The sequence below is a fragment of the Lissotriton vulgaris genome, chromosome 7, assembly GCF_964263255.1.
Source record: "Lissotriton vulgaris chromosome 7, aLisVul1.2, whole genome shotgun sequence".
Taxonomy (NCBI): domain Eukaryota; kingdom Metazoa; phylum Chordata; class Amphibia; order Caudata; family Salamandridae; genus Lissotriton; species Lissotriton vulgaris.
In genome coordinates, this window is record NC_141695.1 from 617,001,147 (window position 1) to 617,016,021 (window position 14,875).

General features: G+C 43.2%; 1 protein-coding gene across 1 annotated transcript in view; it reads right to left on the reverse strand.

Moving 5' to 3' along the window:
* NUP85 (nucleoporin 85) overlaps positions 1-14,875 on the reverse strand; it is a 354,818-nt gene that overhangs the window by 34,588 nt on the left and 305,355 nt on the right. Inside the window, exons 14-15 of the mRNA XM_086930776.1 lie at positions 12,510-12,661; positions 12,282-12,399 (exon numbers count right to left, since the gene is read on the reverse strand). Coding sequence (XP_086786902.1) covers positions 12,282-12,399; positions 12,510-12,661 — 270 coding nt within the window. The remainder of the gene's footprint in view (positions 1-12,281; positions 12,400-12,509; positions 12,662-14,875) is intronic.

The window sequence follows — 14,875 nt, forward strand, 5'->3', positions numbered from 1 at the left end:
GCACATCCGTCCATTTACATGCCAAACGCGTTTCGGGCGTCATCCCGCCCTTGATCACTGGCTGTATTGGCATTGTAAAAGCGATTAATTTCGCTATTTTCAAAACCAACACATAAATAACAAAATTGTCATTTACAATACCAATAGCTCAAACTTTCCAAATGCTAGACCTATTGCATTGCAAATGCTTGTTTTATATGTCTGGGTCTCCTCCAATCCCCCTGCCAACTAAGTTCTCATTATAATTATTAGCTAGTACAGAATCGTTCATGAGATCTATACCTGAAGTCGGGACTATAGTCGGGACTATAGTGCTGTTCTCCTCCAGGATAGGCAAAATACTGCCCTCTATATCTTGTCCATTTATTGCTAAATTCAGCGCTTTGGTAGTGTCTCATTCCGATTCCTGGGCGGTTAGCTCTGTAAATTTAAACCCTTCCAGAAATATTACAGGGGAGTGCTCTTCATTTACCATGTTTGTCTCTGTATATTCACCACCCTCAGAGGGCTCAGCAGCCAGCTTAGTTGCAATTTCAGCCCTTGAAAGAGTATCCATATTTATATCTATGCAATTAGTTGTAGTGTTACTATCTATCCCATCCACAACCGCCTGTTCTTGCCTCTCCTTACAAGCATCTTCAGGGCAATTGATTCCTTTGTGAAGCAGCTCATTTTCAACATCACACTCTCCCCGCACTGTGTCTGCCTTGCTACAGCCTGGAAGCATAGAGATACTTTGTTGAGCTTCCATTGCCTGTTTCACCACCTCCGCTAGTCTGTTGCTAGCATTCGCTTTCACTGCCCCCTCTGTCAAAAACAAATCCAATGACTGGTTGGTTTGTAAAAACGCAGTATCGGTTTACCAAGCTTCCCCGCAGCTTTTTGGCCAGCATTATCGGTCTTTTGGCTCCCTACACCGGAATCGCCATCCGAAGCGCCAGCAGCACTTATCAGTGTGCGATTCACTGCTCTGGTATTTCTCGCCAAATTCTTAGGAGGCACCATGGAAAGCCCTCGAGTTTGCCGACAAAGTACAGCACGGCAACACAATCGCAGCAACGACCGCTGAGCCACCAAACACTCAGCCACTCGAGTGGACGGCAAGCGCTGGATGTCAATCCGCGTCACCGACAGCATTCGGCGCTGGTCCGATATCTGGTCAACTGCTAAATCCGGCAAGTATCTCTCTCTCTTCTCCTGCTCTCACCGCAGTCTCAAAACACCCAGCGGTAAGCCGGCGGCTCGCAACTCTGTCTCCATCCTCGTCTTCAAAGCTCCTGCTCCAAGTTTTAATGTATCTGAATATCGGGGGTACTCCTTATTAATCTTTAATCCACCATCAGTTTGTCAGCATAAAACTTTCTCAATTAAAAAGAAGAGCGTCTGGAGCTCCTCGCGTGCTGGTGCTCACAGACGGCAACAACCCGCCAGCTTGTCTCCTCCCCCACACATCCACACCTTCCTCTCACATCCACACCTTCCTCTCACATCCACACCTTCCTCTCACATCCATTACTTTGTCACACATCCACCTCCATCTACTACTACCACTCTCCATCTACTACGACTACTCTCCATCTACTACGACTACTCTCCATCTACTACGACTACTCTCCCTCTACTACGACTCTCCCTCTATCTTCCACGACTCTCCCTCTATCTTCCACGACTCTCCCTCTATCTTCCACGACTCACTCTCTATCTTCCACGACTCACTCTCTATCTTCCACGACTCACTCTCTATCTTCCACGACTCACTCTCTATCTTCCACGACTCACTCTCTATCTTCCACGACTCACTCTCTATCTTCCACGACTCACTCTCTATCTTCCACGACTCACTCTCCACGACTCACTCTCCACGACTCACTCTCCACGACTCACTCTCCACGACTCACTCTCCACGACTCACTCTCCACGACTCACTCTCCACGACTCACTCTCCACGACTCACTCTCCACGACTCACTCTCCACGACTCACTCTCCACGACTCACTCCACGACTCACTCTCCACGCGTACACCTAAGCACATACATATGTATGTATATATATATATGCATTTATATATATGTATGTATATATATTACATACGTAAATATATATATATATATATCTGCATAAATACAAATATGAATGCATGCATACAGATACATATATGCATACATATGCATGTTATGTACATGAAAGTTTGAAAAACACTAATAAAAGCAAAGCTAAAAAGCCACCTAATTACAAACAGAATTGCTTTAACTTAAACAAGGGCGAGACCTATTGCATTTTCAGTGCTTATTCCGATTCACATGGAGTGTGCGAAACTGCTAAATATTTTTCATGAGTTTCGAAAAAACATTTCACAAAATTACACTTTGACCGAAGAAGTTTGTCAGCGCCTTACATCATTTTCCATGTGAAGGCACTCTTTGTGCTTAATAAATAAAGCATTAACACACTTGTAACGACCTGAAAGCAATTCATATCAGCGAGGCATGATGACTTAATGAGACGATTGCCTATTTATTTAGTGTGCTTCAATTAAAAACATTATTACTACTTACCTTAATATGCTGTAGTTTGGTCCGTGCGTATCTGCAGTAGGCACGTTAACACACTGGGCTATCTTACTGGTACTAGCATGGCAGAGAGAACGGAAGCCCAGGAGGCTTAGCAGAAATGAACAGCGCGAGGGTATTCAGGGTGAGGGTTTCAGCTGCTTCCCTGATAGGGGGTAATTAGTTTGAGATTTCAATCTAAAACCAGCGCAATTAATAGATGAAAGATCTCCGTGTACAGTAACAGATCGAGCCAATGGATCCGAGGACATGGAGGAGACGGACAGAACTGAAACGTTGGGTAGTAAGAGGCGTATTTATACAAAGAGAAATAAAAAAAGGAGGAGAGAACAAATAAGAAGCAGAGCGAGAGATTTACAAAAGGAGAACCAGGAAGAGGGGGAATAAATAGTAGACTGACAGAAGGAGACAAAGGAGGAGAGAACAAGTGACCGATACAAGAGAAAGAAAAAACGCTAAAAGGAAAAAGAAAGATGCAAGGTGTACACAGCAGATGGGATTCCAGTGAGACAAAAGCTCAGAGTGAGCAAGAGACAGATGCAAGGAGTAAGAAGAAGGTGTTGAGAAGATACAAGGAGAGAGATAAAGCAAGAGCTGGATTCAGAGAATTCAACAGAAGGGCAAAAAGGCAACAAACTGACACAAGAAGAAGAAACGGGATAGTGAAAGCGCAGGATACACTGATAAAGAGGTAAGGTAGAGACTAGGGAACGGCCAAGACAGACAAGGAAAAGCAGAACAAACATAGAAAGCAACAGATGGACACAAAGAGAAGGAGTAGACTGAAAGCAAGAGCGACAAGGAGAAGGGGTAGGGATACGGAGAGGGCAAGATAGATACAAGTAGAGAGACTACAAGTGATTGAAAACGAGAAAGACAAGGAGATGAGTAGAGGAATAAAGAAAGCAAGGGTAATATAGTGAGAGAGGTAGGGTACAGAAAGACAGGGAGAGGAGGGTAGAGACAGCTACAATGAGCAACAGAAAGGTGCAGTCACACACAGTCCTGTGTTCAGACACGCTGAGGTGACGAAGGGTGGATGACAGTAGGTTCATCAGAGCGTTAAAAACTCCTGGGATTAAAATCTGGTTCAGGGGGAGAAGGTTCAAGAGCTCTAAACCTGTTTATGGGTAGGTAAGGGGAAAAGATCTCTGAACCGGTTTATGGCTAGGATCAAGAACTCTAAACCAGTTTATGGTTTGGTCAACATCTCTAAATGGGTTTAATGGGCAGGTTCAAGCTCTCTAAATCGGTTTACCTGTAGGGTGAACACAAAACTCCGTAGCAATACAACACATTCTTTCACACACCGGACTTTGTGTGGCAATATAATGCATTACATTCTGGAAGTTGAAGTTTAGTATGCTGCAACTTACAGAGTAGGTTAAATTGGTATATTTTAGATGGAGTTGGGCGAGCCAAGAAGAACCAAGGCGGGCCGCCATTGTTGAAGCAGTGCGGCACAGCACACTGTATCTTATGCTTTTTCAGCCATACTTTATTTTTTCAGCAGCAGCGTGCACATAAGATTAAGCTTGGCTGAAAAAACACAAGATAAAGCTCTTCGTGCTGTGATGTTTAAAAAAAAAAAATAGGTGTCCAGTGCAGAGATTGAATTGGGCGAGCAGCACATAAGAAAAGAAAGGCGCGGCCGCCATTGTTGGAGCTGAAGCAAAAACATAAGATAAAGCGAGGCGTGCCGCTCTGCTTAAAGAAAAGGCGGTTGGGGAGGGTGCTTCGTGCCTGCCTGCAACAGCAGGGAAAGTCATTCAAGAAAATAGTGCTCACAGACTGTAAATAAAACATACAGAGTAACATCACGTGTAACAGGGCAGTCCTCATGAGAGGTTACAAAAGGAGGAAAGGAGGGACTACTAAGCCTATTGTCAAATTACAAGCCACCATTTACATAGGACAGATATAGGAACCAACTGAATAGATGGGCAGAGCTTAAAGTCCATACCTGAATACAGCAGGTCTCGAAAATGCAGTGCAAGCGCTGGCTAGGCGAGACTTAAAAATGACGTTCAGTGGTTAGCAAATAATGTGGGGCCGATGTTAGACTGCACTGAGAGAAGGGGGTCAGATATTTTTTATTAAAAGGCATGATGTTATGTATATCCATTTTCTGTGCTTTTATGATAGCAAGTGATTCCCAAAGTTTTTGTTTTACCGTTCTAGTTTGGTTTTCTAAGAATTTAGAATCTGTTCTTAGAATCTGGCAATGTATCTTTATCTAGTTTCTTTAGGAATTTGGTCAATATTATTTCAGGTTTATTCACCAATTTGTGGCCTTCCGAGTTTTGATTCTAGACTTTGCACTGCGGGCTAGTTAATACCCGGCCGCATTAATGTAGTATTGCAGTAGTCAGATAATCTGGGCCAGTCTGTCTTTTAAGCTTGTAAGTAAGGAGGCCAAATTTTTAGAGATGAGAGATTTTTGGTATTTCTGCTCCACGCACACTGAGGTTTGGGTTGTCGTTTTTAAATGAGTTATGCACAGCAGCCAGCGGAGGAGTCGCCCCACTGCTCTCAGAGCAGTGCAATAAGTAAAAATAAAATAATTTAATTTTCTGGACTGAGCCAGATTGGGGGAGTGTGGGGCCGGTTCACAGGAGGAGGAGTGGTATGGACACTAAGTGCTCATGATGGTTTGGCTGTCCCAAAGCTCCCAGGCATTGTCTGAGCGGCTAAACAGGCCGCTAAGGCCAATCACGGCTCTGCTGTCATGCTTGTAACAGCAGCGTCATGATTGGCTTAGGGGAGCTTGGGTGCTTTCGGGAGTCACGAGGAAGCGAAGAGGATGGAGGAGAGGCAGTAGCCGTACCAGGGAAGTGATTTTTTCCAACCACCCCCGATCCTTACTATCCTATGCCGCTGTCAGTGGCGGCTGCTATTTGGAGAGGGTCTGACCATTCAAAGGGAATAGTATCTTGCACTTGGACACAGATGTAGAGGAGCATAAGACACTCATTGAACAATGGTCGCTGTTTTGAAAAGTAGGCAATCTGTTTCTCAGTGAATGTGCTGTTTTAACATGAATATGATGGAACAGGATAGCTGGGAGAGTGGTTAGTGAGATGATGATGATGTTTGCAGGTATTCAAGTGTATTTACATTTTATATGTGCATTAATTGAGGCACCAACTTAATTTCCTCGATCCTTCTCAGATCTATAAAAGTGAGTAACTCTGCAGGAATTACACTTCAACGTTTTCACAAATGCCCCTAGATCTGCTACTTCGCTAGTGAAATAAGGTTGTCATTGGGAATTACATGACATTAGATACTTGCCTGTAACTCCAGTTCCCCAGGATTAGCATTGTTCATATATTCACATGCTTGAATCATTACCCACCATCAGGCTGGGAACTCTGGTAACATTATGGTTACTTACTCGTCAACCATTTGTGTTTAAACCCCTCCTTGTGACGTCAGACGTATGTCCTAGAAATCCCTCAACGCAGACGCCATCCTCAGATCCTTCTCTCTTTATTTGTGTGTTAGTGTTCCCTTGAATTGAGCTTGTAAAAAAACCTCAAACGGTGGAGGTGGTTGGGTCACATGCGAATCCAGAAAATTCTTAAAGCTGCAAAACTCATCCTACAAGTAAGTAACCATTTTTTTTTTGCAGTATGAATCTTTTCTGGATTTACATGCGATGCATCGATTACAGAGCAATTTTATTCCAGTGGGTTGGGTGGGTTCTTTAGAGTGTGTTGGGTGGGTTCTTTAGAGTGTGTTTACAAACAAGTGTTTCAGTACTCTTAGTCTCACTTCTGTCTCCCTGCTGGTCTGAATGTCCACGCAGTTTAGTGAAGGTATGTACTGATGACCATGTAGCAGCTGTGCAAATGTCTTCTAGTGCTATAATTAGGCCTGGGCGGTGAACTTCGCTCCGTTCGCGGAGTTTTCTGCACTCCGCGGAGCTTGCGGAGTGCAGAAAACTCCGCTTCACGATGTGCAGCGGAGTGTTAAATCCGGTCGCGAGCGTGAGCTGCCGCTCGGGTAGGTTTTCTGCCCGATTGGCAGGAATACCAGCACAAACTGCAGTTTTCACTGCACTCTGCCACTCGCTGAAGTTCGCGGAGTTTTTGGGTAACTTCACTGAGTTTTGCTACGCAAGACTCCGCGAACTATACCCAGGCCTAGCTACAATGCATTAGAAAGCCATATTGCTCCCTTTTACCTTGATGAATGCTTCTTTGGCTTTTCTGACAATATTAGATTGTTTGCACTATCCATCTCCCGATGGTTCTTTTGGCGACCGGAAGCCCTTTATTTTCGTGTGCAAAGGACACAAATAACTGTTCTCCTTTCCTGATGTATTTTGCTCAATCCAAATAACACATACTTGCCCGTTAGAAATCTAGTGTGTGCAATGGTCTCTCTGTCTGTCTCTTAGGCTGCTGAAAAAAAGGCCGGAAGGTTAATAGCTTGGTTAACATGGAATTCTGAAACCACCTTAGGTATGAACTTTAGGTTTGTCCTCATTACCACTTTCCATGATCTGTTAAACTGTAGTCATGCGTGCCATGGAAGCCTGCATCATGGTTTGGTCCCTGCAGGAACTGGGTGAAGGCTGGGAATAAAAGCATGGGCTCCCTCCTTTTAAAAGTCTGAGATTGATATTCATACTCTTGGTGGTATTCCTCTTCCTCGTATAGTTCTTCCTCACATTCAGGTATATAGAATACATCCATCTGTGCATTACTGAAGATGTGTCAGATGCTTACTCCTGGTCACGGACATCAGCTTCCAATTATGAATCTAGTATGTGCACTGGGAGTTGTGTAGAAAACATTAGTGGCAAGTGCAGGAAAGTTAAACATTGAAAAGGAATTTCTTTCGTCAAAAGTGTCATCAATGATGTGGTCATCGGGGGACTGGAAATTCCAGATGTCAGGCTACACTACTGGTCCTAGCAGCTCGAGATCATAAATGACTGGGTGTATGCAGATGTTGATAGCCAGCATACAGAGCAGGGAGGAAATTTCAAACCTCTTTTTTACTCCCGTAAACCACGTTCTGAGGTGCTGAAACATACTAAAGTGGTGATACAGTGCTGGAGAGAGGCTAATACATTACTTGGCTGGACGGGGAAACTGACTAGCAGAACTCCATTGTGGGTGGGTGATCCGCTACGCGACGAAGCTGCCCTCACGGGATTCAAGGGGTGAACATTGATAGGCATTGAGTACTTGGGAGATGTCTGGAAAGGAGATACGGATATGGCTGAGGACACTTTAAAGGTGAATTCCAGCAGAGGAAGTTTGATAGGCTTCCTCTTTGCACCACATTAGTGGAAATACTCAGTGGTGAATTTTTCATGGAATTTTATTTCTCAAATGAGATGGCATCCCCTTAATGAGGGGGGAATCTTTTTTTCTACAGCAAATTAAGATCTAAACCCCTTTCTTTGTGCACCTTTGAAAGGAAGGTCTTGTAAATGCCACAGCAATAGGCTTTAGGACTGATATAAAGACAATAAATGTTTTTTTTTATCCCAATAATGATAATCATCAGTTCAAAACATATTTTGTCCCCAGTCTCACCACGACTTGAACAGAAGGTTTTGTCTCTATCAGCCATAGTAGCAGCTGGTGACAGTTATCAGTCCTACTTGGTCAGTAATGAGGTGTAAATCTCAGAAAACCTCTAAAAGCAACTTAAAGATTGCTGAAAGCTGATGATATGCGCAGTCAAACACAGTTAAGAGCAGAACTCTTCCCAGGGACATTGTAACAAAAGATGTAGTAGAAATCTGGAGTAGAGTGCTCAGCACTTGCACCTCATTTGCTGAAGTTCTGGTTGTTGCAAATGAGGTGATGTGCTACTAAACTAACACTGTTGTTGAAGCCTAAAGCCATGTTAACACGGTTTACTGCTGTTTTAAGTTACAAGGGATACCCAGGGCAACAATGGTAAAGGTTTCAAGGATGTGATTTTATGACAATGCTGGAGGACTGAAGGTTATTTACAGTATGGATTGCAGTATTCCATATTGGTTTGTAAAGGCAGGTGGGTTAACCTCAAGTTTAACAAGTTTAACACTGGGATGACAGGAATTGTACCTGAACATTACCAGACTGAAGACAACCCTCTGCAAGGAGGAAAAAGCAAAAGGCTGGCATTTTCTGTTCATGCACCCAGGACTTGGAACCACATTCCCACTGACATCAGAATTGTACCAACTAACCTTCAATTCAGGAAATCTGACATGCCTCTTTAAGGAACATTACCTTTGACACAATAGTTCTACTTCGTGACCTACCTCCTCTTTTATCTTTTCCCCCAAAGGCCCTGCCCTCTTCAGGACTCTGTAGCTCTCTAGTTCGGTTCACGCTAAACAAATTTCAACACACACACATATTGTAGGAGTATAGGTGTATGCTCCTTGAAGTAGTTGGAGTCTGTAAATACATTAATTGTACTGTTGATTAGTATAGGGTATTTGGTTGCTATCAATTAGTGATTTACAGAGTATTGCTTACTGGGGAAGCTCCAATCACCTTGTTAACCTCTTCGATGCGTCGGATGGCCTCTGGCCGCCCGAAGTCAAGGTGCTAGTGTGTGTCAGACGGCCAGGGGCCGTCCTGCACATGCGGCAGAATTTGCGCCGCGTCGAAGAGGCTAGGTGCAAGAGTCACAAAACAGACTGTTGATGAGGTCTGTGTATTATTATGGGATGTATGAGGTAATTGTAAAGCAGACATGCGAGGGGTATTGCAAGAACTTTATCTTAATTCCAAGATTTGTGGATTGGGATGAGTGAGAGAGAAAAGTACCAGCATGTCATGGAATTCCACCTCCTCACTCTTTGAGGAGGGGGACTATGTTAAAATAAGTAAAGGCTGACATTGGGGTAGCATGACTAGTGACCGTTGCTGGAAGTGATAAGGTGTATATTTGTCTTGCTAGGATAATAGATGCAACTGAGGATCCATTGGAAAGGAGTGGAGACAAAATGGGGAAGATGAATCTAAATTTAAAGCATTTTGGGCTAAGCGTCTGCAGATATCTGGAGAGCAGGTGTGGAGTTGGTGGTTACTGAAAAGGAGTCAGAGAGTGAAGTCTCAGGAGTATCAAGTGATGTTATAGTAGTCATGGATGAAGGCATGTTGGTGGCAAGAATGACAATGGTGATGGGGGCGCTACGTATTACATTATGGGAAAGAACAAGGTTCAGTTATGGCGGTAAGGGTAGTATATGTAACAGAAGGAGGAGCATTGTTTGGAAGGCAATTCAATGATTAACAACTCCATGGAATGAACTAGAACACCGATATTTTTATATTTTATCAATTCATTGCCATATCTGAGTATATCCACATACGTATGTAATTGAAGAAAAATACACTGTCAACATTACAAGTTAGACTGACCATTTAAGAGTAACACATTATGCAACAGTGTAGGCTAGTGTAATCTAGCATTACTTCCCACAAAGCCCCAGATTAGGATTATGCACCTGAAAGTTAGTCTCAGAGAAATAATAACTCAATTTAATATGCAAGATGGAGGATTCATCAAGACATGTAAATGTTTGTACAGTGCGGTTACTCAGATTAGCTCAAAAGGGCTAGGCAACAGTTTCATATGTTGACTGGCTGGGCTGAAAGAAATATGTTTCAGAGTCATATTGCAGTACAAGTTTCTTAGTAGAGCAGGCTGATTCCACTGTTTCATATTTAAATGAATTTACCCAGCAATTGAACAGAGATCAGAGGGAGTTTAAATCTGCTTGTTTGATGTGTTGTAGTTTCTGCATAGCCAGGGCCTCTGGTCTAGAACAAGCGAAGTGAGCTAAAGGATGATCGATTTAACCTTGATCTGTGACTGGGTGCAAGTGTCTAAAAAGTTTAAGCACTCAGTCTATCATCTCTTTGTCTTTGCTTTGTTTGCCCTAAGTTGAGAGGGTATGCCCAGGCGTGGTTCCCTTGCTCCCTTTGCCACTAGACTCAATCTAGCCTGAGGGGTGATAACCCCGAAACCGGTCCCAGGATGCTTGCTTCATATCAGGGAAGACCTGGCTTGGCAGTTCGGGCTGGACTATTCCCATGAGGCACAGAGTCAAGACTGATTTTCATATGGCTGGGTCTGAACTGAGGTGGCAACGTGAGCTAAAGAACAAAGATGGATTCAACCCAGATCTGTGACTGGGGGAGGAGTGTCTCAGCACTCCGTCCATCATCTCTTTGCGTTTGCTAGAACAAGCTTAACCAGAACCTAACAGGGAAAAGGAACTCTTTCAAGTGAGGCCTTAGCTGGAAACCCTATGTATGAGGACAGGGGCTGGGATCCCACCATGTCCAAGATGGCCTTGCATTTTCTTTCAACTGATTCTTAGGTTTGGGAGTATCTGAAGCTGTTACGACGCTTCAGGTACAAAACCATTGAGGGACTTGATGGACCTAGACGGCATCTGGAATGGATTGAAACATGCAGGATGTTTAGAAACCTTTGCTTAGTCTGTGAAGAGGTGGCTGAAATGGTGGTGCTGGGAGCAGATTTCCCCCACAGCAATCCCTGCTGGCGACATTCATCAGCTCAGACTTGTGGGCTGCTTTTGTACCAGGACACATATGTGAGGACAGGGTGGGAAAGATGATGACTTTAGCCAATGTCAGCACTGAAAGATTTCTGATCACTAACGTGCTTTTAAACATTCTGTGCATGTGCAACTTTGTACTAGTGACGAGTAGAATGTCTAAATGTTGCACACATCTGTCACCTTTAAATTAACATTGTAATAGTGTAAATGTTTTTTATTTATTGAATTTATATTGCAAGTGGACATTGGCGTCGCCTGCCTCAGTAAGGACTTTTGTGTCAGTAAATAAAAAATCTAATATTAGACAAAAGCTATGAACTGAAGGACAATCAAGGAGTTCATTTGTTCAAAGAAGCCAAATTTATTTGGAAATACTGGAGGTAGCTAAGCACATATCCCCTTTGCTGCATTTTGTTTTACACAGAACCATGTTCCTTCCTTTAATAGCAAAACAATCCCCCAGGATAATCGAAAAATGTGACTGACTGAGGATTGGTATCCTGTTGATTTAAACCTGTGGTGAAATACTTTGCCAACATCAGTTAGATCATGGCAAGCAATAATCTTTCCCAGATTGAAATCACTGCAGCACTTTTATCTATTTTCTAGCATTTGATTTCCTTAGATAACTCACCAGTCCCCCATAGACCAAATAAAACTTATTGTGATTCAAGTAGTTTTAGAAACTTGCCAGGATTCTACTGACCAACCATTGACAAATAATTCATTCACACTACTCCTGATCAACAGCAGAACGCAGTGAAAAGAAGTGGTGCACTTACAGGATGGCCAACAGATACAGTACCTTTGTTAAGACATGACAGCAGTAGCAAATACAATGCCAAATAAATCATGAGTAGTATGAAGGGACCTACAATTATATTGTCATTAAAACACACCACCTGACCTGCTGTCGCTAAAAACAGGCCTTTTCCTGTCCGATATAAGGTTAAATGTGTGCACGAGTCCTTACACGTTTGATACCACCATTTCATTCAGTCTAATATTAGGATGGATGTGAGGAGATGAGGACTATAATAGGGGCACCTGCAATGTCCATGAATGCTTACGAGTGAGTATCCTTTCCTATGTGATAATAAGGTGCCTAAAAATGAGGTGCACCTACAGAAGACTAGAAAGGTGCGAATGCCTTTACCTGTCGGATATCAGAGTTGCGAAGGCTGCATCCTTTGCTCGAATACTCCAGGACAGGGCGGAACCCAAGCGATTATTGCGGACTGCTCTCATGGCCATTATCTTACAGATACTTCGCACTGAGGGGGGCAGAGCAAAACTGGTTAGCTTTATATCACAGTTCCCAGCATGGTGGTTGCAATTCAAACTTCAATTATCTTACTTTAACAAAACAGTAGGGGAGAATTACCTTGATCAGTCATCTGTCTCTGTTCGCAGATCCTCAGCACCTTCAGTGCTTTCTTCTCAGTGTTCAGGGGGATTCGCTCAATGTGCAACTCCAGATACACACGTCCCAACTCTGGACAATGATCAAAGTAGTCCACTCCCAACTGCCACATACTGAGAGAAAAAGCAAGACTAAATATTCTGCCATAGACTGTGAAAAATAGACAGGAATGTGAATGTAGTGCAAAGACTGGTGAGAAAAAGGAGAATATCCATCTACAGTGATACACAGAATAGAAAAGAACATCTTTATGTACAGTAGCTGGTTGTAAAAAAAAAAAAAGGAAATCTAGTGCCAAAGACTATAGAAAACAGAATGTTAAAGCAATGCAACAAAATGTACATAACAAGGGAGAACATGAATGTTTTGTCAAGTTACAGATGATGAAATAACATTACTGTGTCTTACTATTGGTTCTACTTGCAGTTTAGATATCAGTTTGTAGGATGCAGCACTGTAGATTCCTATTCTCCACAGATCTGCCATCTAGCGTAGGACACGCATGATGCAAGCTGCTTTTCTTTTAAGAAGTTTTTTAATTTTGAGTTATGTTGCAACTCTTCCCTGAACCCTACAATGCACCACAACAAAGACAACACCTGAGATTGCTCCCCCACCCCCAATGGGTGAGCGTAAAAGTACACAGGTAAATTGTGCAAAGGAAAATTATATTCGGAGGCATCTGCTCAATTCCGGCAAGGCAGGAGGGCACATGTTAATCTACAGCACTACAAGACACAAACCAATAGTTGCAGGGCAAGCAACATTTTCAGTTTGTAGCATGTGCTGCAGTAGAGCACGTGTTCTGCATAGACTACAAAGCAGTGCACGCCGCTAAAGCGGTGGCTAGCGAGCATATGAGGCAGACAGATGTGTGGATTAAAGTACAGAGTAGTTTGGCCTGCCTGGGCCTCTTGTTTGGCCGGAATAACCACACAGTAATGTTTAGTAAAAGCATGTGGTGTTGACCAAGTGCAGGGTTAATATATGTCAGTCAGTGGTATATTCCGTAAGAAACCCATTGTAGCTCCTTCCTTTCTCGTAGAACGTTCTCTCAGCAGTGTACAAAAGTAGTTTTGCCATTGAATAACAGACATGTATATATTAAACTATGCATCTTCCCATACCAGAATTTTAAAATGGGGTTTCCCAAGTGAGGTTTAGCAAAGGCAACAGTAATGCACTTAGTGATTCTACTTTGTTGCGTACCATGATTCCGTAGTAGGCTTGCATGCCTCAAGATTAGCACACACTACTCAGGCAGTTCAAGATATCCGATCTCTATGACCTCAGGTGCGAAATCGGAAGGTTTACTTCCTTATGTTCGGATGCCTCCGCAGTCTCTGATGATGTGTTAGAAGAAATGCCTTGATTGGAAGCTTCTTGTGTGGATGGACTGACATTTCATGAGGAACGGAAAAAAAGGCTGTCTTGTTCATCTTGGTGTCACAAGAATGGAGTGTCAGACATGTCCCAGAGTTTCCTAAATACATAAGGAAGCAGAGGCAGTGGAGGAAAACTAAATAAATATGCATGACCAGCCCCACCACATTGCACTGTCCATGGAATGTGGCTGGGGGGATACCTGGAGGGGAAGCTTGGGTATTTTGCGTTTTCTACCATGGCGGACAGATTGATTGTAGATGTTCCACCATTTCTGGAAGTAGTGCTGAAGTATGTGCAGCCTCATCTTCCATTCATGTACTTGTTGAAGTGTCTAGCTTGGCAGTTTGTTGCCCACCCGCAGCAGATTTTCACTAAAAGCTGACTGAATGGCTCTTTGCGAAGGGCTCTTTGCCATATAATAGATGGCCTCTGAGCTCAAACTGGGCTAAGTTGAAGCAGCTAGGTTGAGGATGATTTCTCAGATGCCCTTCGTAGAAAAATCTGATTCCTGGGGTCAAAAGCTTTCTGGCTGTGGCTTGATCATCCAGAAGCTCGCAATGAACGGCTGGGCCAGATGGTACAATAAAATCAATCTGATATGAGTCTTTGTCCTCGTGCATTCTGAGGTCAGGGAGGTGTCACAAGATATCTTGAGAACACAAACCTCATCGAAGAAAAACTACTTGTAATGTCCACTCCCAACACTAGAAGGCAGGAGTGCCCGAGCATGTGTTTTACAAGTGCAAATGCTACAAACACTATTTGTATGTGTTTTTTTTTTTTTAGAGCTTTACGTCTCTGTGTCATACACACATGTGCTAATTGGCACACCCTATATCCATGTGGATACAAACACTGTCACCAGCTCTTCTTCTGTCTGATGGCTGAGGGATCAGCGGCAAAGAGCCTAAGAAATAACAGTAACTCAGTCTCTATGAATC